Genomic DNA, 24,676 nt, shown 5'->3' on the forward strand with positions numbered 1-24,676 from the left:
TAACAATTTGTGCTAAAATTGTAGAAGGTTTCCATGCAAAAATTTTCAAATGGCTGTCTGAAATTGATTGCCCAGATACACGACTTGTGCGGACACAACAACTACTGCATAGCGTTAGAACTGGGGATAGACTTGTACTTAAATCTCACTATTCAATGTTATTCTGGTTAAATAGATTATGTACAGTACATCTAGTCATTGATTTTCATGGGGTAATTTGAAAAATGTATATGTTTTTTACCTTTTTTTTATTATATTTTTTATTGAACAGATCAGAATTCGTTTTTTATTATGAGTGTAAGTCTATCAAATGATTTTAATAGGAACATCCTGCTTTTCATGTCATTACTGTGGCTATTAGCAGTCTACAATCTACTTCAATATCACCTTGAATGGTGTGTGAATGTGCTATTGTGTGGAAAATCAGTGTACACTGTTGAAGGATAGGTAATTCAAATTCACATGCATATTTTTGATTTTACAAACATCTGTTAATTAATGTAGGTTTGTGTAGACTGCCATTGTGTTCAGATTTATAGTTTGGATGTATGCATGTGGTACCCTGTTGAGCTTTGTTGGAGTGAACAACATGAACTTCATTGAACAATTGAGGTATGGAATTCAAATGGGCCATTTGCCTGTAAAAATTGTTGAATATTAAAAGTATTTTAGACAATATGATATTAAAGCTTATATTAAGTTTTAGTACAGTATTCATACATCCAATGTGCATGTCACTATTCCATTTCATCGAACATATCAATGTATATGTAGGCCTATGCCTCAAAACGGTTGTGTGAAATATTTTTTTTAAGTGTTTTATTTGATGAATTAACCAAGTGTTTATTAAAATTAGATTTTTTGGGGGGAGGGGGTGGGGGTATTTTATGAAACAATTTATAGTCAGTGATTTTCACTGACTAATATTCATATTTATACATTCAGAATCTTTAGCATTGAATAGGCTGAAATTTTCAGGATATAATCTGTCATTGGCTATGTAACATCCACTCTGACTGACCTTGAAGTTTGAATAATGTTTGAGAAACACATAGAAAATTCACAATTAAATGGCATAATTCCTGTTCAGGTAGACCATGATCCATTGCATAATATACATGTATTACTTCTGTAGTGCACTGTCCAACCTAATTAAATGCTCGAGGTAGCACTAGAGGAACAGAAGAAAAAAACTTAAATATGAAATATATGTTTGAAATTTGATAATGAAAATGATAAGTCAATATATATCTGTCAAAAAGTATATGTTAAGTATATTTTTCTATAGGCCTACTGTCTGTAACATGTCTCTTCTGCAAAGCAGAGTGAGACTATAGGCGCTATCTTCAACCGCAGGTTAAGTTTTTGAAATGATAGGATAACTTAGAAAGTATATGGACCTCGTTCATGAAACTTGGCCATAAGATTAATCAAGTATTACTGAACATCCTGCCTGAGTTTCTGGTCACATGACTTAGGTCAAAGGTCATTTAGGGTCAATGAACTTTGACCATGTTGAGGGAATCAACATCAAAATATTAACCGAAGGGTAAGTTTTTGAAATGTCATATGGACCTATAGTTTTGAAACTTGGTCATTTAAGGTCAATGAACTTTGAAAGTTAATGGATCTGATTCATGAAACTTGGTCATACATGTAAGAGTAAACAAGTATCACTGAACATCCTTTGTGAGTTTCAGGTCACATGATCAAGGTCAAAGGTCATTTAAGGTCAATGAACTTTGGCCATGTTGGGGTTATTTGTTGAATTACCATCATAACTTTGAAAATGTATTGGCCTAGTTCTTAAAACGTGGACATAAGAGTAATCAAGTATCACTGAACATCCTGTGCGAGTTTCAGGTCACATGACCAAGGTCAAAGGTCAATGGACTTTTGCTTGGGGTATTTGTTGAATAACCATCATAACATATGTGAGTTTCAGGTCTCATGACCAAAGTCAAAGGTCATTTAAGGTCATTGAACTTTGGTAATTTTGGAGGTAATTATTAGATTGCTGTCATAACTTTCAAAGTTTATAGATACATCAGGCCTGGATACATGTATACAAGTAGTTTATAAAATGTGGATATAGGGGTAAACAAGTATCACTGACAAGACTTAGGTCGCATGATCAAGGTCAAATGTCATTTATTGTCAATGAATGAAATATTGTATCATATTGATGGTGTTTTTTGTGAATAATTGTATAATAGTTTTCAAAGTCAGCACTGCTGCTATATTGAATCGCGCGATACAGGTGAGACTGCCAGAGGTGCTCTACTTGTTGAAATAATGGCTGGCCTTGAGGGCAACACCAAATATATTGCTTGCAACAGAATCATATTGGCCCGAGTCTTTAGAGAGAGGGCTATATGGTTCTTTTAAGGGCAATATATTTTATGTTCCCCAAAAGAAATGCCAGTCAATATTTTTATTATCCAAATTAGAAATCTAGAGCAAAAATAATTAAAATGGAGATATTCATTTTTCCAATAGCCTAGGGTTCTATTTAGTCATGTTAACATAAATGGCTTTATGACAAGATCGCTCCCCTGTGGATGCATATATCCAGATCCCACATTCTGTTTTTATTGCTGCTGCGCGGATCAATATGAAGCGTATTTCTTTCAACGCATCCCCAAATGCCGGAATGTGAGACTGAGGGAAATACAAAGGTATATTTTGCGTCGTCTCTGCATGCAAAGTCAATGCACACATAAAGACCGAGCTGAATACAAACAATACCTATCCCCCTTCCAGATATTCAGAAAATACAGGTCAATAAAGTTTTGTAAATGACCTGCTCACATTGGCGGCGGAAGCCAAAAACTTTAGGGGGGTCCACCTGAAATTTTGAGATAGACACAGGTAAAAAATTGAACAAGCAAAAAGAAAACGCTTCCGCCGCCTATGCTTGCTCAGATGTCTGATACTACAAATAACAATATGTTATACCATCTCCACAATGGTTGTCAAATATCCCAGTGCTATCACGGGACAACAACACCGCTATAAACCTGCCCATAAATACATGCATGTAAATAGTAGAGAAGTTATCCTGGGGCCCTTTCTCTACACTGTCATAAATCTATCTTCTTGACTAAATCGGAGATAGTAAGCTACTTGTCCGCTTACCGTTTCACGAAGCCCTCTTTGCCAAGATCAGGTACAACAACCTCACCAAATATTTGACACCTACGAACCTGTCACAACTTCTTTCTTACAGACGTAGTGGCATCACGTGGGTAGACTATGACATGGAAAAGTGCTTAGAAATTTGAAAATTATAATCTTGCGTAACCAATCATAGAGGTTGAAATAACATCACAAAGCAAGTGGGATAATGCATTCAATGATAATTGTAATACAAAGAAACTATAAAAACTGTTGGTAAACGCAACAAAACCAATCATTTTGAAATAGTAAAAAATTCAATCGATAAAGATACTACCACCTCAGGCCATCCATAACTGGACACGTATTTGTCATTTTCAGACCCCTATTAACAGTTGGATAAATTCCATCTCTAAGTTATGCATAGCATCTGTCAGATTGTTTGTTTCAGTATCAAAGATTTAAAAAGTTTGTTAAACAATATTTTGATGATGTTTGGAATCATAAAATACTGTAAAATTATCATTTTACAAAGAAAACCGGTATGGTTTACTTTCGTAAACTATTGAAATGGGATATCCTGGGGGTACCCATCTCAATGTCCACATGTGATTTTGTAGTCATGAAATGAATTATTCATGATTTAATTTTCTCAGCAATTAAATGCTCCAGTTTTCATGGTCTACATGTACATGCATAATTTACCTGTGCTATTATTTTGAAAAAAATGTATTTTCCAATTATCACAATATTTGCAGTTTTGTCATAATTTTTCTTTTTGAAAATTGTGCTATTTTGTGACTAAGGCTACGTCTCGTCTGCTCTTTTTACCAATAGTATCAATATCAAGTTATTCTAGTTAGGAGGCCTTTCATGAAACAGGTATAGTAAGATTGGAACTATAAACTCCATGGTTGGTGAATAAAGATACAACTATTTTTGTCCAGGTGTTGAGAAGCTGGCCTCCGGCAGACTGGTACAATCCGATGATGTACCATTCACACTGTGGTATGGGGATTTTTATGACACTGGTTTGAGAATAGTACACTGTAGTTTGTTGTAGGATACAGTGATGTGACTTTATTCCTTGATAGAGTATCAGGGGTCAGAGCATTCACACTGAAGGCAACACAACGGACTGTAGCATTGTTTGAGGCCATTTTGGAGACTGTATCAGAGTACACTGATGTGCTCTTCTCAACAGCGTCAAACAATGCTACAGCCTAGTACATCAATCCTTTTTCTGAGAATGCCTATTTAAAAACCAATTTGTGATTGGTAAAACTACATGTTCATACTTTTCAAGCAAAGGAACAATTGTGAATACTTTATAACAAAGGTTGTTCTGTACAACATGAGCTTGCCAGGTGATTACTAGACATTGCAACATATTATAATGCAAACTGTATTTTAACTATTATGTACAGTAAAACAGCAAATTGAATGAGTACCTTACATGTAGATTACTATGAAAATAATGCAGGGGTAAACACCTATTTGGCCAGTTCAAGATAGGCCTACAGGTATGCAGCTTGCATTCTTTCACTTCAAATATTTAGGTCAGGTTTAGCTTGATTTTGTTCTCATTTCATTTGTTCTTTTTTGTCTATTCTCAGGTTGAGTGTGTGGCAAGCATTTACAATGACGTCGTACAGACAGCTGCAGAGTGATGATGTCAGTGATCAGTTTGATCTGGATTCCCAGCCAGATGCATTCAAACCTCGAGGAGAAGTGGAGGTACAGATTGAACCAACCAGAGCCCGGACTAAATCACGGGTCCGTCTCCCAAACACAAGCTGTACAAAGAATAAAGTGATCACTGTTTTAGTTGTCATGCTCTTGATACTGGTTCTTGTTGCATCTCTTACTATCTATGAACTGGATAAACATGGTGTTCAGTGCCACAATGAAGCACAGGAAAACAAAGCAACAACTAATCTAACAACAGAGCCACCTACTACAGCATCAACATCTACGACGACTAAAGTAGCAACACCAGCTACCACGCAAGCAGTTGCAACAAATGGTGAAACTTTTCCTTGGTCTGACATCCGATTACCCTCATCTGCTATTCCCTTTGAATATGCCATATTCTTACATCCTAACCTTTCAAGCTTCGAAGTACAGGGCAATGTTTCCATACACTTCAACACAAAAGAAGAGGTATCTTTCATTATCCTTCATGCGAAAGACATGGATATCCTTAAACCAGAATCCATAGAGTTAGTTGATCATCTTGAGCCAAGTGTAGATGTTAAAAAGCTGCTCATCAACAAGAAACATGATCAGATATCTATTGAATTTGAGAAACCTATAGGAAAAGATGTGCACTGTATCTTGACATTGGAATTCAACTACACCTTAGCTGAGGGATTGGATGGATTCTACAGGAGCTCCTATAAAAAGAAAGGACAATTAGTGTAAGTATGAAATCTAATTAAATCTAATCTGAATTTTTTATTGACCAATTTCAGTATAGAATATGATTAACCCTTCCCGTAGGGCTGGCCAAAATATGGCCTATTCGCATCCTACTCGCTCAGACGGCAGGCCCATATGTGGCCTACAAAAAGAAATTATTTTCAGTGTAATATTTACCTATTATTTTGAACTGATTTGAGCTAGAAAAGGGCTGGAATTCTTCCGCAGATGACCAAATTACACTATTATGCAAAAAAATCACATGCTTCCCATTTGAAAATTCTGAGAAAAATCTCTTTTTCCAAAATCGGTGACTAAAAAGTACTGTGTGTATTTTTCTCGTCAAAACTTGTGCGCAGATATGCACATGTACGGGTTTAAAGTGGGCACACGTACGAGTGCATGCGTCTGCACAAGTTCGTATCCCATAATCCTTTGCATGTATCATGACAACACAACGCCAATATTTTGTGCACCACCATCAACGATAATATCCCAACGATCATTTTCAACGTTTTGTGCTATTCTGAATTCGTAGTTTTACTTTTATAGTGCGATTGCACAGAAAATTCTTTTTGTTTTGAAACGTACAAGCAAAATGAATTTTGATGTGAGAAATAGGAAAAGATTAGCAAATAAAACATACTGTGTATGCCTTTCAAATTTCTTATTAACTTTACAAATCCAGGGGGGGCACTCAATGTATATTTTGATGAGAATGTGCCTTATGAATCTGCGAAATGGGGGTCTAAGGAACTGGCCGCAAGGGTAAAATATGGGGTCTTAGGAACTAAATATACCAGGCGGTGTGAAAAACGGTCTACTGAACGGGATCGCGGGACAGGAGGTGCAGTGCACGCCAGCGCTGTGCATGTATGTGGGTGCTAGGTGTGCATGGAACTGCTAGCAGAGGGAGTTGTTAAGCCCTGCGTGCAGCTTTTTGCATGCAGTGCTCGTGTGGACAATTTTGGCAGGGCTAGGGAGCTGAGATGTTTGGTAATGGGGGTCTTGCCAGCGGGGAGGGGCGGCTTTTGTCATTTTAGTATCTAGAAAACTGAAAATTAGGTTTGTAAAAGGGGGTCATCAAAGTGGCACATCCCCGTACCACCAATGTGAGTGTCCCCCCCCCCCCCCCCCGGTTATTTATGCACTTTTATATTGTGATGCAATCATGGTTCAGATGACTGCCGACTAATTGTTTAGTATCTGAGGAGTGTTTCTATTTGACATATAAAAATATAGTGGATGTGGAATAGTATTACAGTTGTAGCATTCAGGTCTGGATACAACATATCAGCCAATCAATATGGGAAGGCGCTGGTAATTTCCTGTATAAACATATAATATAGATCTACAACAACATATGTTGAGACTTACAACGTAAGGTCTGCATTGCAGGATAGAAACTATTGATCACATTTTGAGTAGAAGCACCTGCATCTTTACAAATTTGTTGGGATGATGGGGATAGTAATGTCACACTTCAAAGGTCAATAGAAACTTAAAGGTCAAGTCCACCTCAGAAAAATGTTGATTTGAATCAATAGAGAAAAATCAGACAAGCACAATGCTGAAAATTTCATCAAAATCGGATGTAAAATAATAAAGTTATGACATTTCAAAGTTTCGCTTATTTTTAACAAAATTTAGTAAACGGTATATGAACGAGCCAGTTACATCCAAATGAGAGAGTTGATGATGTCACTCACTCACTATTTCTTTTGTTTTTTTATTGTCTGAATTCTACAATATTTCAATTTTTACGAATTTGATGATTAGGACCTCCTTGCCTGAAGCACAAAATGTAAAAATAATGGAATTCCACATGTTCAGGGAGGAATGAAACTTCATTTCACATGACAATGACGAGAAAATCAAAATATTTCATATAATAAAATACAAAAGAAATAGTGAGTGATGTCATCAGTTCCCTCATTTGCATACCTATGGAGATGAGCATATAACTGTTTTGTGAAATGAAGCAAAACTTTAAAATGTCAACTTTATTATGTTACATCCGATTTTGATGAAATTTTCAGTGTTACATGTATGCTTGTTGAATTTTTCTCTTTTTATTCAAATCAAGTTTTTGTTGGGGTGGACTTGTCCTTTAAAATTTCCCTTTGAACCTACAACATGTTCACGTACATGTCTGAATCCTGAATAGTCAAATAAAATGTTGTGAATTTGCTGATAAAAAATATATGTCTATCATATGATTATTTAATCATTGAAAGAGCTGTGTACAGAGTATATTGAAATTTGATTTAAATGTAAAGTACAGTCTATTGTTTACATGAAATGCCTTTAATACCCAAGTTAACACAAAAATGATAATGTTCGGAATTCAAACCTTTTCTATAAATATTTGAGAACTATTAAGGAAGGGGGGCATGATGGCCCCCTTTCTGATCTCAGCTGCCGCTCGCGCAAATGCACCAAAATTTAGCATGCACATTCTTTACAACATAAACTACAAGCCAGTATGAAAAAAAATCCAAAAATATATATTTTTTTAAATTATGAATAAAATATGCAAATTTATTCATTAAAAAATTATTTGCATAATTAAGACCCAGTTTGTCCTAAAAGTTTCCACAAAAAAAAATTGCAAAAAGCCACATTTTTCCTCATGTATTTCTTTGTCTTTTTAACTTTTGTTTTTCTTTTTTTTATAATGAGTCATTACAGACCATTTAAGAACTAAAAAAAAACCTCAAATTAATCAAGAAGACAAGTTAGAATGAAAAATAATCATACTTTTATTAATTTCATCTCCCTTTGAACTTTGAACACAAAATATAAAAATGACCCATTTTCGGCATGACATTGTCTCATAAACGTCGCGTGGTGTCACGACACTATATATCCGTACATCACAAATTTGGTTGCGCAAGACTTCAAAGAAAAAAGTAAGAAAATTTTGTGTTTCAGAAATATTGCACGAAGCCTTGAGGGGGGTTTAATCAGTGTTCCTTCATTGTACAGTGCATTTCATATACATGTACATGTATGACATTTACACTTAGACCCTTTTTACACAGGAATTTCTTAGCCCCGGACTATCGCTAACCCCGTACTATCCTTAACCCTGTACTATTTTTTTTCCTTTTCACACATGCCAAATTGTTATTGCTAACCCCGGATAAGGAATGCTTGCTTTTCAGACACGAAACTCGCTAACCCCGGACTAGTGGTTTTTGTCGATCATTCATAGTACAAGTACTTCACTCGTACACTTTTTACACACGCTAAAATTTCCTTAACCCTGTACTATAGGTTGGGCTAAATTGCCATTTAGCCCCACCTATAGTACGGGGTGAAGCTTAGCCCACTTTCGTTTTACACTAGCGATCTTAACCCCGTACTATCGCTCTTAGCACCGCAATTGCTGGGATAACCCTGCTTTTTTGCAGGGCCAAATAATCCCGTACTAAAGGTGTAAAAAGAAAGTGGGCTAAGCTTAACCCCGTACTATAGGTGGGGCTAAATGGCAATTTAGCCCCACCTTTAGTACGGGGTTAAGGAAATTTTAGCCTGTGTGAAAAGGGTATTAGACTGTACATATAAATTGCCATTTAGAATACCTTTTCATAACGATTTTAAAGTGACATCAATTAACTGTTTAATTTGCTTAATACCATTTAATTTATACTTGTTTATTTGAAATTTTGAATAGGATGATTGCTCTACAAAATGTCAAAGTCTAGTGCACTTTACCACTGACAATGCAGAAACAAGGTGCTATATAAAGAAAGTCAATCAAGTACGATATTCAGCTCCTAGATGGTGTGACTTCAATTCCAAGGTTACATTTAATGATGATTAGAGACGGAATTAAACCATAAAGCTTTTGATAATGTCAATCATGGATTTCAGCAATCAGTATTAGTATTTCATTCCTTAGATTCTATACCCTACATGTACATGTATATTTATAGAGTACAATAGTTCACTAATTTATGTTTGTGTTTTGTTTGTAGACACAAACTCCCTTTGGAGGTTCAGTATATGTATATACATGTATGTATTGCTTTGCATGAAGCATATTGATGAATTTAACATTATTGCAAGCTACTGTACATTTGAAACAAAATGGTCATTGACTGGTTATAGAAAACATGGCATGGAAAATGAGAATCCAAAGTAGCCGAACAACCTTCCACTATATGATTGCTAGCTTACTTGAAGCGATCCATAGTCAATAAAATGACAACTGACTGACTCTTCTTGTAAAAACCAGCAGTCCGTACTAGATTGTACATGTACATGTATGTTAATACTTTACATCAGTATTTAGTGTTTTTGTTTTTATACTTTCAAAAAGATTAATGAAAATCAATATTAAATTCTGGTGTACAAATTTTAGTACTCGATTTCATCTCAAAGAAAGAAATGAAAGCAGTCGGGCAGTAGAGGAGCTTGAGTCATGTATGAATCAGAATCCATTATGCTTTCATCAGACACTTAAGATCATCTTGAGAAGCCAGGGGCTAGACCAGGGTAGGTAGAAATTGCCTTCCTTGTTCAATTGAATTTTAATGCAATCAACTCGTACAGTCATTTCCAACAGGATAGTCATTATAATTCCCAGGTACAGGTCTGCAAAATTGCAAAATCAAATTTTCATAATATTTTTGTGACATGAAATTGATGTGGTGAAAGAAGTGGCAACTGGCTGGCTGTATCTTGAAATTAGTTATTAAGTGTGTCTGGAAATAATTCAGAAAAAACTTGTTTTTTGTGCACTAGAGATAATGTTCCATACAAAATCTTGAATGCATGAAGACAAAAAAAGATTGACACCAAACCCCACATTGGCTTACACTGATTGGGATTTGGACTGTGCATAATTTTAATTCTTGAAGTTGATAGTAAATGTATTTTTCAGAAAATGATAATGGTAATTGTAATCAAAATCATAATCATGTCCAGTCTGTAGTATGGATATCAGACAATTTACTTCAATAACTCCATACATCTACTTGATTTGCTAGTTCAGCCCTCTGGACTGCCATACCCGAAAAGAACTCCCAAGAATTTAAAAAGCGCGAGCGCGCCCTCTCCCGTTCAGGCTTACTACCCATGATCACCGCGCAATTAGCGTCCATCTTCCTCTTTTGCTTTCGGCAAGCCACCTGTCAAGACGTGCTCAGATAAGTCTCCTAAGAGCTCAAATCTTTTTTTAGCTTTGGTATATTATTTTCGCTTATCTGTGGTGCATTCTCCCTTTTAATTTCAATCTTTCCATTTGTGTGTAAGATTGTGTTCAGAATTTACACCTGGCGTGACTTTTTAGACGTGTTTTTGGTGACACTTAAATTGTTTTTCTAACGTTTGAGTTCTCGTCGCGCCGCATCGCTAGCGCGTTCGCGAGGCACCGGGCTTGGCCTGCCTACGTGGCAGCAAGCCTTCACCACCTGTCATGGTTATTGTTCTTCACGTTCAAAGCGTGGTGGCTTTTGGTGCCGTTTTTGAATTAAATTCTAGACAGCCTCTACACTTTGTTGTCGAGGGTGTTATTGTTATTTCTTTTTGCAGGTTGGGATCTTCAACTCTGTTCCTTCCTTGCTTTCTGGAATTGATTTATTAAGATTTTCGATTGATTATTGATTGATTAATTCTTCAATTCTCTTTCCTTTCTGTTCTGAATAAATTTCTTGATTGATATTTTATTCACAGGCGGATCTTAAAGCTCAATTCCTTTTCCTTCTGTTCTGAATAATTTTCTTGATTGATATTTTATTCACAGGCGGATCTTAAAGCTCAATTCCTTTTCCTTCTGTTCTGAATAAATTTCTTGATTGATATTTTATTCACAGGCGGATCTTAAAGCTCAATTCCTTTTCCTTTCTGTTCTGAATAAAATTCTTGATTAATATTTTATTCACAGACGCTTCGGGGATTGTTTAATTATACCTTGAATGATTGGTTATTCAATCCCCCCAAAAAAAAAAAAAAAAAAATTTTTGTTCTTTACAGGTGGGGTCTCCTTCCTGTTAGAAATTTTTTTGACCTTTCCCGGAATTGTTTTCTTCGTTCAATTCCCTCTTCCCTCCTAGTCTTATATTTTTTTTTTACTTCGACAGGCGGGCTCTACGATTTCCCTTTGAGGATTTACTGTGTCGTTCTTCCTCTTGGAATCGTTACTAGAGACGTTCCTCCTTCCTCCTGTTCTGAATTTCTTTACCTTTCCACAGGAGGTTACTTTTTTCCTCTTGGAAATTATCGTAAAATTTCTTTTATCTGGAATTATTTGTCTCTCAATCCCTTTTCTTCCTGCTCTGAAATGCTTGTTCTTGTGTTTCTTCGCAGGTGGAAACTTCGTTCTCTTCTGAACTTGCATTCATTTTTGAATTTTTGTTTCGAATTTTTCCTTCGGGCACAAAAAAAAAAAAAAAAGAGAATATAGTAGGGGAACCTTGTAGGAGTTTCTTTTTTCAAAGTCTCCGACCTCCTTTTTATTTTCTTACAGGCAGATACCTAAACTATTCTTAGGTTCTTCTTCCTCCCTACCCCTCCCCTCTTGTTTTGTTCTGTTTGCTCAAACAAACTCCTTTTAGGAGGAGGGAAAGACCACTCCGGTCTCCACTTTTAATCTAAGCGAGATCTTTGTAAAAAAAAAAAAAAAAAATTCTTGTTTTTCCTTTTTCAGGGTAGAGAGAGGTACCTTTGAATGGGACTAACACAGCCCCAGAGGACCTGGTGCCCTCCACGGGGACCGTCCCGATTGCAAGTTACAGAAGTCGGCGGTGAGCGCCCGGCGGCGGTGAGTATGAGGGTGCGTCGATCAGCATTCCGAATTTGCGGTCGGATGCTAAGAGAAGGAAGGCCGAGACTGTGGTGCCACGGTCTCGGACAAAGGAAAAAGTGGTAGCCAAGGCTTCCAAGCCTAAACTAGGTCCTGCCGCCGCAGCACCCATAGGGCTATGCGACCCACCGGCTACCGGGTCACCAGAAGTCCGGAGGGAGAGTGCGGTTCTCTCCCCCCGGCACAGGTCAGGATCTCTGCCGTATAAGTCGTCCTCCGTTGACAGCATCGGGAGAGATCGCCCAGCCCCTGACCGCGAGAGGCGTCACACAGACTGTAACCACAATCTGATCGTGACCACAATCTGACCCCGTCAGATTCGGGTGAAGTTTCGTTGTTGGCGGCCGCCCTGCCAGGGGCGGCAAATCGTAAGAGATCACCCGTGCCTCTTGTGCCTTCTTCTGCTCCGGCCACGCCGGCGGAGCCCGCAAAATAAGAAGAAGAAGAAGAGGTCGAAGGAGAGGTCGGCCAGCCCTGTTGCCATGGGCGTTCCTCCTTCAGACCCTTGTATCGGTGGTCAGATGTTACAGTCATACATGTTATGCTGCTATATTCTGCTACCGCGAGAGGCGTCACACATCAGGCTGTGACCACAATCTGACCCCGTCAGATTCGGGTGAAGTTTCGTTGCCGGCGGCCGCCCTGCCAGGGGCGGCAAATCGTAAGAAATCACCCGTGCCTCTCATGCCTTCTTCTGCCCCGGCCACGCCGGCGGAGCCCGCAGAAAGAGAAGAAGAAGAAGAGGTCGAAGGAGAGGTTGGCCAGCCCTGCTGCCATGGGCGTTCCTCCTTCAGACCCTTGTGTCGGTGGTCAGATGTTACAGCTATTCATGCTGCTACATTCCGCTACCGCGAGAGGCGTCACACATCAGACTGTGACCACAATCTGACCCCGTCAGATTCGGGTGAAGTTTCGTTGTTGGCGGCCGCCCTGCCAGGGGCGGCAAATCGTAAGAAATCACCCGTGCCTCTTGTGCCTTCTTCTGCCCCGGCCACGCCGGCGGAGGCCGCGAAGAAGAAGAGGTCGAAGGTGAGGTCGGCCAGCCCTGTTGCCATGGGCGTCCCTCCTTCAGACCCTTGTGTCGGTGGTCAGATGTCACAGCTATTCATGCTGCTACATTCTGCTTTCGAGCAGTGCGGGTTCACCCCACCCTCGACGTCTACTCACCCCGCTGATGCCCCTGAGCATCAAGCGAGACAAGTGGGCAATAACCACCAGACACCCGGGAAATCCTCGAGCGATTCTGTTAAATCGCCAGCCAGTGCACCGACTAACCGGTGCCCCAAGATCGCGTGTGCTTTCCAGCATTTTCGTCGATCTCAGAGCACGTGTCCCAGCCGACACGCGGGGCCACCCCGGCGCTTACTGGACAACCCCCCGGTTCAGTCCATAGAGCGAGACTCCCTTTAGGCGGACAGTGCGAGGACAACCCCTATCCCGCGGTCGACTTTTCAGTAAGCGCTCAGGCGCTGCTTGACAAGTATCTACCTCACATCTACCCTCCGAGCGGGGGTATTGATGAAGCAAGGGAGTCCATATTTTCTCGCCCCGCCTCTTCAGGCGCCCCGAGCTCAATCGGCCGAATTGGGGGTCTCGGAGAGTGACGGGGTCGCTCTAGACGAGGCGGCTCCTACGACGAGGAAGCCGCCAGCTCCGAGGGTGTAAATCCACCCCCGCTCTGCTGCTGCCCGGAAGCGCCAGGCTCCGGCGCCGCCGTCTCGAAATTTTCAAGCCTCTCGAGGCTAGCGAGAAGGCAGAGGCAGGGGGGGGCGATTATTATGCAGGTACTCCCGAATTCGCCCTCTACGTCAAGCTCACATACGGCGACGACTCCTTCAGCGGTAACTCTCTCCATTCTTCCCCCTAAGCGGGCCCGTAGATTGGAGGTATGAATCTCTTACATACCGCATGCCGCACTTCTCTCGTGAGAATGTTTGACTGCTTTGAGAGGGCAACCTATCACGTCCGCGGACCGTCCGCCCAGGCGACGAGACCGTCGCTTTTCTGGCCTGAACCTCACTTTCTATTCGAAAGTAAGGGTGCCCTGTCTTACTTAGCTCCTACCCTTGCAACGCCAGAGTCAGGGCTAGTACAGATACCCGTTCTCCAGCGATCGCCGCTGAAGAGAGGGCGACTCTGATATGAGCACCATCACCGCCCAGCGGTATGTCTCACTATCTCATAGCTCTCCGAGCTTATGAGTATGTATATCGGATCTGAATGTCACGGCGATTAAAAGTTCTCCTGTGCTTAATAATCGCTATGCCTTCACCACCCGGTGCATTATGGTTATGTTAACCTATTTGTCTCGTATTCGGGCGGCTCGTACGAACCCTGCCCGAGCTGCCATCACCGGTCGTCCCCCCGGACACCGCCGGCAGCACCCGCACCGAATACGTGGAAGGAATCAGCTTTTCATATGCTAGATATCCCTCCTGTTGACATTCACAGCTGTTCCCCGAGTCTTTCCCGGTTGGGTAAACATCATCTCGGAGGAAAGTAACCGCCGTACATCTCATGAGATTGTTGGCTATGTACGTGCGTTCAAACTTGTTTAAAGCCCCAGGATTCTCTGTCGGCATTCTATGCCTACTTTCTGGGCACACCCACCGTACCGGGTCGGCGAGTTCACACCAAACTGTACACCGCCAGACCATCGGTCGAGCTCTAACTGTCTATCTTATAGACTGCCCTCTATGTGGGTCAATCTTGCGGGCGTCTCCGCCGTTCCCTCCTTGTGCGGAGTGGTCTACGGTGGATGTCTTTACCGTGCCCGTTTGTCGAATCGGCTTCTTTCTTAGAAATTTTTTCACGGCACACTCGAGTCGCCCTGCATGCTGCTTTCATCCTCCTTCCATGCAATGCATGTGGCCAGGGTCACCGCACGACCGAGGATGATGTAACCGTGGATGGATGTATGCTTATGCCTTCCTAACCACGATCACTACGACCCGCCTTCTCTCGGGCCGACTGTGGATGAGTCTCTCCATGTAAGTGATTTACTTCACTGGAGTTCTTCTTTTAGAAATTTAGATTCTCATCCCCCGCTGCTTAGGGCGTCATTTTTGCCGCCCCCCGCAGCTTTTTGGAGCTCCTTATCTTACCGATATCGGACTGTTCCACGCTGCCGCAACCGGCGCCGGCGGTGCTTGCTCTTACGATCACCTGAGAAACAGGCCTTGTGACTGTTTTCATAAACAACTGGTTCTCACCGCAGACTGATGGAAATTTTGTGATTACTTCCTCAAGTCTCCTTCGCTTGTTTCTTCAAGCGAGGACTTCGACACTCTTAGCCAGTTTCCGTCCCTAACTTGATAGGACAGGGCTGTTGCTACCTCATTCGATTCCGTTGGGAATGTAACGGTTGAGGTATCATATCTGGCGATGTCTGTTCGTTTAGAGCATCTCTTGATGGTCGTTTACACGTAATATCGTGACAGATTTTTTTTCGCCAGCTCCCTCTGGCGTACGCTTGCTGCTGCTAGGGATTCCCCCGCCCAGCGGACAGCCATCGCAGCCTAGCCTCACGGGCTCTCTCGGCGATGGTGGCGATGGTGGCTTGAGCCAAGCCACCTCTTCCACCGCGGGCACTGCACCCTCAGATGGGTGCTTCAATCAGTATGGGAGAAAGGGGATCCTGAGTTCTCTCTCGATCACTCGGTCTAACACACTTTTGTCGTGATGTGTACCGCGCTGTTTCCCTGACACGCCCGGTTGAGCTGTTTTGACCAGACTGCTCTATTCTACATAGGCAACATGTCCGCGGCATTCCTTATTAACAGGATGGCACTCAGTCGCTTTCTCGACCCTTGTCTGCCTTACGAGTGGTTTTCTTCCTAAATCCCTACTCTCCGTCGTTCCTGGTCCCCTTCGGACCGCTAGTAACTTTTTACCACAGCTCTCTATCAGAATTCTGCAGATTTTCTGCCCTCACGCATTTGAGACAGATATCGAATTCTGGGCGCTTTCTCCCACGCAGAGGCTTAATTCTGAGATATCTCGCCTTCTCAGATTGGTCGATTGATCACTTACTGAGCCTTAAAAGCTTCAGTTTTCCGATCACGATTCTTGTTGAAACTTTCAACAAATTCCGATTCTTACGCTCTAGTCAGCAGGTGATGTTGTTCTCCTGACACTAGGCCGAGGGCCCATGATACTTAGTATTCCTGAGTATACAGGGCTTTCCTCTCGAGGACATTTTTGAGGGCCGCCTTTTGGCGCTCAACTAACTCCTTCACTTCTTTCTACTTGAAGGACATTCCATCCAGCGAGGCGAGATTTGCTGCTTCGGCGCTTAAAGCAGCTGCGGCTTTTTCCCCCTCTCCCTAAATTTCGTTGTTTTTGTTTTTTCAAATTTTCTTAGGCTTACAATTGAAAACATGCCTCCCTACGGTTTGAGTCCGTGCTGGTCTAGCAAATCAAGTAGATGTATGGAGTTATTGAAGTAAATTATGAAAATACTTACCTGATTTTCTTATTTACGAGATAACTCATACATCTACTTGATACCCTCCCACCGACCCTCCGCCTTGCGCAGCAACATGTTTCAACGTATGGGCTTGCAAAAGGTGAGGAAGATGGACGCTAATTGCGCGGTGATCATGGGTAGTAAGCCTGAACGGGAGAGGGCGCGCTCGCGCTTTTTAAATTCTTGGGAGTTCTTTTCGGGTATGGCAGTCCAGAGGGCTGAACTAGCAAATCAAGTAGATGTATGAGTTATCTCGTAAATAAGAAAATCAGGTAAGTATTTTCATAGTTGATGCCCTCCTCAGTATGTTTACATCAGTATTAGATAACTTACTGAAAATTGTAATCTAAATGCCTTATTATCCAGGACTCAGTATAATTATTTTCATCCCTTCCACCTATTGATTTGTAGTTGATCAAGGTATCCAGCAGAATTCTTGCTGGCTATAAACACCACATGAAAATTTAACCAGATTTTTATATATATTTTTTTTCATGAACAATCATTCTACACGTACAGTACAAATATTTAGGAGCTTCAGAAGTTTTTCTGAAATGATGTGTATTGCAGACAAGTGATTGAAGTGGATGGTTAAAGCCTGTCTAAGGTTTAATCATGAATTAAAGTAGTGACCTTTAATGGTCCAGTCCACCTCAGAAAAATGCTAGCTTTATCCAAAAAAAATGATTTATGTGTGTCTTATACTAAGGTACGGTACTGAAAAAAAATTAAGATGATGACAATGCGCACTTGTCTAGTTTCGCACTACAACTCCCCAATCATGTCATGTAGCAGTCCGTCATTTCCACTTGAAAAACACGGTGTGAGAGCAGTGATGCATGACCAATGCTTAAAACCATGTATTTCTATAGTGAAATAAGGATCATTTTGGTGATAAAAGAATGCCTTTGGGATACATAGTCCATACATTTTATTGCCCCTTATTCAAATTTTCTAGTGATCTGTGAGGAAATGTAGCTAATTATTCAGTTTGATGCACTGCTGATGATGCACATACAGTTTGTATGTACCGTACTAAATTTTCCTAATATTCTGTCCGGTCAGTACTTGCTCTGTAAAGCTTTTGGTTTAACCTTATACCTTGAACTGAACCTAAAAAAATAGAACAACTTCATCATTCTGATGGTACATTTTAGCCCCGGACTATCGCTAAACCTGTACTATCCTTAACCCTGTACTATTTTTTTTCCTTTTCACACATGCCAAATTGCTATTGCTAACCCCGATAAGGAATGCTTGCTTTTCACACACGAAACTTGCTAACCCTGGACTAGTAGTAGCTCATGAATATTCACGAGTGTCAATGAGGAAAGTATTAAAACATGAATTCCAACTCGCTGACTTATGGCGCGCGCTTTTTCTTATCGCCGTGTTCGCTGTTCATGAATATTCACTATGCTTACCTCTGATTGGACAACAGGGCCGGCCCTGTTGCGGGGCATGAATGGGAGCGCTTACCCCACTTTGGTTTTACACTAGCGATCTTAACCCCGTACTATCGCTCATAGCACCGCAATTGCAGGGATAACCCTGCTTTTTTGCAGGGCCAAATAATCCCGTATTAAAGGTGGGGTTAGCCCACTTTGCAAAAATGCTGTGTAAAAATAAAGTGGGCTATTAACCCTGTACTATAGATGGGGCTAAATGACAATTTAGCCCCACCTATAGTACGGGGTTAAGGAAATTTTAGCATACGTGTAAAAAGGGTATTTATATGCTTCACCCTGAAAGGCATCAGTCATTGGTTCTCATATTAAAGTGTACCTTCCCTTCCACTTTTGGTCTTACTCTATGTGTATTAGTGTTCTGCTGTTTTTCACAAATTATGACTAAAAAGCAGGGCACAATTAGATAAATATGTAGGCCTGAAAAAGAAGAAGTCATCCTCACAATAACATATTTATGACATGCATATCTGGGGCAATCAACCCTGAAGCAGTGGTTGTCTATCAACCTGTACATCTTAACCACACACTCTATGACATTCACTTAGTGTAACAATCATTGGGCATTTACATAATTTTAGGAAGGTGGAGAAATATGAGGGTGTCGTATGAGCGGTAGACTCTATGAATAAATATGATTGACTTGAATTTTATTGCTTTCATTTATAATTGTGCATGCACATGTACTGTACATGTATGTTACAATTCTTCATTTTACTGAACATTCTTTGTTGATGAGAATATCAAGTGACCAATTAATTTAGAGCATATTTGTAATGAAAACCCAATTTTAAGATTTATCAATTAATAACAGATTGGACAAATAACATTCTCATTTGAAAAACTTTTGTTATATCAAATGAATAATACACCTCAGTCATGCAGTGTAGCTTTACTATATATGTAGGCCTTCATTTTGTTTGTTTAAAGGGGAAGTTCACCCTGACAATTTTATTCAACTCCACGGTTTGAAGAGTGGACTCATTATTCAAAAAAGTGGACTCATGAATAAAATAGCGTATTTAACCATGACAGCAGACGTCAATTTGGTGCACTGTGACAAAAGCGCGCATTGACCAGCATTGGATATTTTTTAATCTAGTAAGCATGATTTATACAGGAAATCTGCATAAACCATGGTTTAAACTGATGGTTTTAAAAACCTATGTGAATTCGGGCCTAAGTGTTCATAACAATGGTAATTCCATACATGTATGTTTAGGGAGGAATAAAACCTTGTTTCACATGACAAGATGAGAAAATTAGAATATTTCATATTTCAGATAATAAAGTACAAGGGAAAAGTGGGTAAGTGACATCATTAGTCCCCTCATTTGCATACAGACCAGGATGTGCATGTAACTTTTTGTGAAATTAAGCAAAATTTTAAAATGTCAAAACTTTCTTATCCAATTTTGAAAAAGAATTCAGTGTTATGCTTGTTAAGATTTTTTTTTATTCCAATCAACTTTTTGTTTTATAGGTGAACTTGCCCTTAAAGGAGAATTAAACCTTTGGAACAAGATAGCTTGTGTGAAAACAGAAAAATCAAAGAAACGGATCAACGAAAGTTTGAGAAAAATCAGACAAATAATGAGAAAGTTATGAGCATTTGAATATTGCGATCACTAATGCTATGGAGATCCTCAAATTGGCAATGCGACAAAGATGTATTATGTCGCTTTTGAACAACTCTCCTGTAACTATATATTTCATTTAAATTGCCTCTTTTATCACATCAATCAGTAGATCATGTGTTCTTATAGGAGGGCATGCATGTATGTAATAATACAGATTTTTAAAGAATACATCATGGATAAAGAGTTTGTATCACCACAAGAAAAAGCAGAAAGAGACATTTTGAGGTTATTTTATAGTCCATCAAAGGGAAAGTTGTTTACATGTGACGTCACACATCCTTGTCGCATTGACAAAGGGGATCTCCATAACATTAGTGATTGCAATATATACAAATGCTCATAACTTTGTCATTTGTCTATTTTTCTCAAACTTTCTTTGTTCTCATTCTTTGATTTTTCTGTTTCAACACAAGCCTACTTATTCCAAAGGTTTCATTCCCCTTTAAAGTATATCACCATCATTGTTTATCAAGAGACAAATTATTTCACACCCGCTCCTGAAGGAGAAAATTATTTGTCAACATGAACCATTAAGAAATTTAAGGTTATGCACTTTTTATTATCTCGGGCAGCTGCTCATATATAATGCCACTAATAAAAAAAATTAAATCCAAATGAATTTCTTAATCTGATGGGTTTTCCTCAAATGTCACCAATATTTTTCATTATTTTTACAACAAACTTTTCTTCAGGGTGAACTTTCCCATTTTAACCAAAATGCCCCCAATCAATCAAAGGCAGAAAAATATACAGAATGTCATTCTCATCCATTAAGGCTGTGTATGCTGTATGTAAGCAGATACAGGGGTACATGTTACCATGTAATTTGTCACTAGAATGTTTGCATTTTTTTAGATTTATAATTGTTTAAGCATTATATACCTATGCCACTGTGTGATATTTGAAGATTGATATGCTCTGCCTCTGGCCATTTTGACAGAGTTCTGAAATTGTTAAAGAACAATGACCTTTATAAAAGGAAATTGGTCATCTAATATTATTTTTTTATTTAGATACTCCCACAAAGAAAACAAATTGATAAAGCAAAAGAAATTGTTTTTACTCACCATGTTATGTCAATCCTGTACATGTAAGTCATGAGCATGTCAACCGAGTATTTTTGTCTCGCCCACCAGTGGTGAAGGCGAGACTTAGGGACCCAAATGTCGTCCGTCATCCGTCCGTCACAAACCTGTAATGACACATTACTCCACAACCGTGAGTCGCTTTTCAACCAAACTTGGATGGTAGATGGACTTGGGGGACCTGCATGTTATGCTGCAATCTGAGGTCATATAGTAAGGTCAAGGTCATTTTCAGGTCAATGTTAATGTTTACATGCAAGACTCTCTTATGACACCTACATGTAACTCCGCAACCGTAAGTCATGTTTCAACCAAACTTGGATGGTAGATGGACTTGGGGGACCTGCATGTTATGCTGCGATCTGAGGTCATATGGTAAGGTCGAAGGTCATTTTCAGGTCAACGTTAAAGTTTACATGCAAGACTCTCTTATGACACCTAACTCTGCAACCGTATGTTGCTTTTCAACTAAACTTGGATGGTGGATGGACTTGGGGGACCTGCATGTTATGCTGCAGTCTGAGGTCACATGATAAGGTCAGAGGTCATTTTCAGGTCAATATTAAAGTTTACTTGCAAGGCTCTTATGACAAGTGTTATTCCATCCCAGTCATTTCACAATTTAGTTTCGATATAATTATCTTGCATGCCCTCGCAAATCACAATATTTCTGGTTATTTTCATAAGTGGGCGAGACTCAAAATTGCTTTTGCCTTGTGTAAAGAAATCTTTGGAAAGATGTGCTAGCTTACAGTGCAAGTGCATTTGAATTCATTAAATTGACACAATCTCTCTCCTTTGCCATACCTCCTGGCAACTAATACGCAATGCAATTTCATTATGCCATAACAATAGCTTCATACTCATAATTATTCATTAACCAATGATATTCTTTTGGGCAGAGCAAAATATTCATTTCATCCAATATGGAAAGAACTGGATGGTTTTCATAGGCATACATGTTAAAAGTCAGTTTTTATATTTTGTCTCTTTGAAACAACCTTGCAAGACGTCAAAAATAAACTGCGCCTCTCAAACCATACATCTAAATAGTAATAATCATTAATTTTCTATTAAAGTCAATTAAAATTGATATGATGTTCATATATTTTAATTTCAGGACGATGGCTTCAACACAATTTGAGCCTACTTCAGCTCGGCAGGCTTTTCCATGCTTTGATGAGCCGTCTATGAAAGCCAATTTTTCCTTGAAGATGGTCCATGATGAGGATCATATCACACTCTTTAACATGCCTGCACAAAATACGAATGAACAATACAAGGGAACACTTTTCTTGGATACATACCAAACTACTGTTCCTATGAGTACATATCTGGTAGCGTTTGTTGTATGTGACTTCACCAGCATTGAAGATGTCACTAGTAGTGGCACTCAAGTGAGTATTTTAATATGGGTTGATAACAAACTAATTATAAAGGCCTTTATGAAAGAAGATGCTAAAAATGTTTAAGTGAAAAATATCAAGAAAAATTTAATTATGAATGCTCTATATATTCATCTAATAATATTTTTTTCATATGATGAAACCACATATTTTTGAAGGAGTCATGAAGTTTTAAAATTGAAAATAAATTACCATGCATGAATTCAATTTTGAATTTAAACAAACATTTACATTGACTAGATGACCAAACTATCAGCAAATGATCTTGGTTAGTGCTGGTTTTATAGTTTCCTACACACCCTGTACTTGTATTCCAAGTATATGTACATGTAGGACTAAAAGTAATTCCAACCTTCATACTAGTTCATGTCTTTCTTGTTTCACATACAGTATACAAATAAAACTTTTGTATACAAGTCTAGATAAAAGTATGCTTGACTGCTCGTCCAGGTTATACGCCCTTTAATTTTTGCTGTGACTAAACACACATCAGATCACTTCATTAAAGGTCAAGTCCACCACAGAAAAATGTTGACTTGAATCAATAAAGAAAAAATCAGACAAGTATAATCCTGAAAATTTCATCAAAATCGGATGCAAAATAAGAAGGTTATGACATTTTAATTTTCGCAAATTTTTCACAAAATAGTTGGATGCACAATTTAGTCACATGCAACTGAGAGAATTGATGATGTCCCTCACTCACTATTTCTTTTGTTTTTTATAGTTTTAATCATACATTATTTCCAATTTTTGTAGATTTGACAATAAGGACCAACTTGACTGAACCATAAAATTTTAAGCAATGGTAATTCAAATTGTTCAGGGAGAAATATAAAACTTTGTTTCACAGGACAATGAGGAGAAAATTAGAATATTTTATGTAATAAAATACATAAAAAATTGTTATGTCATCACTTCCCTCATTTGCATACTGACTGGGATGTGCATATAACTGTTTTGTGAAATTAATCGAAAGTTTAAATTGTCATAACTTATTTTACATCCGATTTTGATGAAATTTTCACTGTTATGCTTGTTGGATTTTTTCTCTTTTTATTCAAATAAAGTTTTTGTTGGGGTGGACTTGTCCTTTAATGAGAAGTATCAAATGACCTCATATTGCCTGAAGTAATCTTTTGTGTTCATTTTGATTTCCCCCATCAAAGGTGTGCAAATAAACAGATGTGCCACATTTATACCGTGTTTACACAGTGACACGGCTCGGGGTTCGACACGCGAGCCGTGCTCAACACGGCAATTTTATGCTGTGTAAACGCGATCAGTGTGATCCGCGAGCCGTGTCGAACACGGCTTTTTTGATCCGCCAAAATCGTAGGTTTCAACCCGCGAGCCGAGTCAGACTCGGCAATTTTGTCGTGTGTAAACAGAAAGCTGTGTCGAACTCTCTTGACCAGGTCACTGCGCGCGCTTTCACTTTTGGCATTGTTGTTGTTCGCACGGACAAGATTCGATTCCGGCGGTGAATTTCCCGCGTTTAATTTGCGACGTCATAATTCTTCTTCCGTTCGAGATCCGCGAGCCGTGTTGAACTTGCCTTTTTATATGTACGTATAAATGCGATCTCTGATCCCTTCTTCGCAGTGTTCAACCCGGCTCGCGGATTCAACACCCGAGCCGAGTCAATGTGTAAACACGGTATATTTTGTTTGAAATGAATCATTCCCCAAACGTGATGTATAGAAGCAGTTTCTTTTATTCTGTTAGATTTGTTACCACAGAGGCCAAATCAATAGAATTCCATAGAGCCTGAGGAAATCAACATCTCTGATGTCATTACAATTTCCATTCTTCCTGGCAAAGATACAGGAAAATCTATTTGTGTATATTTGCTGTGCCAGGAGAGAGTGAAGCGAAAGATGATATCAATTCCAAGCTGTTGGCAGAGAGTCAAAGAATTTTTTTTTAAATGTGTTCTTTCTTAAACTCAACCTGTTTACAGGTATTGTCTAGGCCTAGTTAAGGTGTTATTTTAAATGTATCATCATTTTTTTTTCAAGGTTGCGATGTATGCTCCTGTTGATCAGATCAGCCAAGCAAACTTGGCTCTAGAAGTCGTCAACAAGACTATTCCATTCTATGAAGAGTTCTTTGACATAGCATACCCTCTACCCAAACAAGGTACGTGTATATTATTTTCATTAAAGGGATACTTCAGGCTAAAGATGATATGATTTTAACAGACAGTAAAATCAGACATATGAAAAACAGAAAAGTTCATCACATTCAGACAATTACAGA

At 39.4% G+C, this 24,676-nt stretch overlaps 1 protein-coding gene across 2 annotated transcripts in view; it reads left to right on the top strand.

Moving 5' to 3' along the window:
- The window catches only part of LOC121410231 (glutamyl aminopeptidase-like), a 69,892-nt gene that overhangs the window by 14,281 nt on the left and 30,935 nt on the right, over window positions 1-24,676 (top strand). For both annotated transcript variants that reach the window (XM_041602170.1, XM_041602171.1), the window contains exons 2-4: window positions 4,734-5,537; window positions 22,129-22,405; window positions 24,436-24,556. In XM_041602170.1, coding sequence (XP_041458104.1) covers window positions 4,759-5,537; window positions 22,129-22,405; window positions 24,436-24,556 — 1,177 coding nt within the window. In that variant the 5' untranslated portion in view covers window positions 4,734-4,758. The remainder of the gene's footprint in view (window positions 1-4,733; window positions 5,538-22,128; window positions 22,406-24,435; window positions 24,557-24,676) is intronic.

The sequence above is a fragment of the Lytechinus variegatus genome, chromosome 3 (assembly GCF_018143015.1).
Source record: "Lytechinus variegatus isolate NC3 chromosome 3, Lvar_3.0, whole genome shotgun sequence".
Taxonomy (NCBI): Eukaryota; Metazoa; Echinodermata; class Echinoidea; order Temnopleuroida; family Toxopneustidae; genus Lytechinus; species Lytechinus variegatus.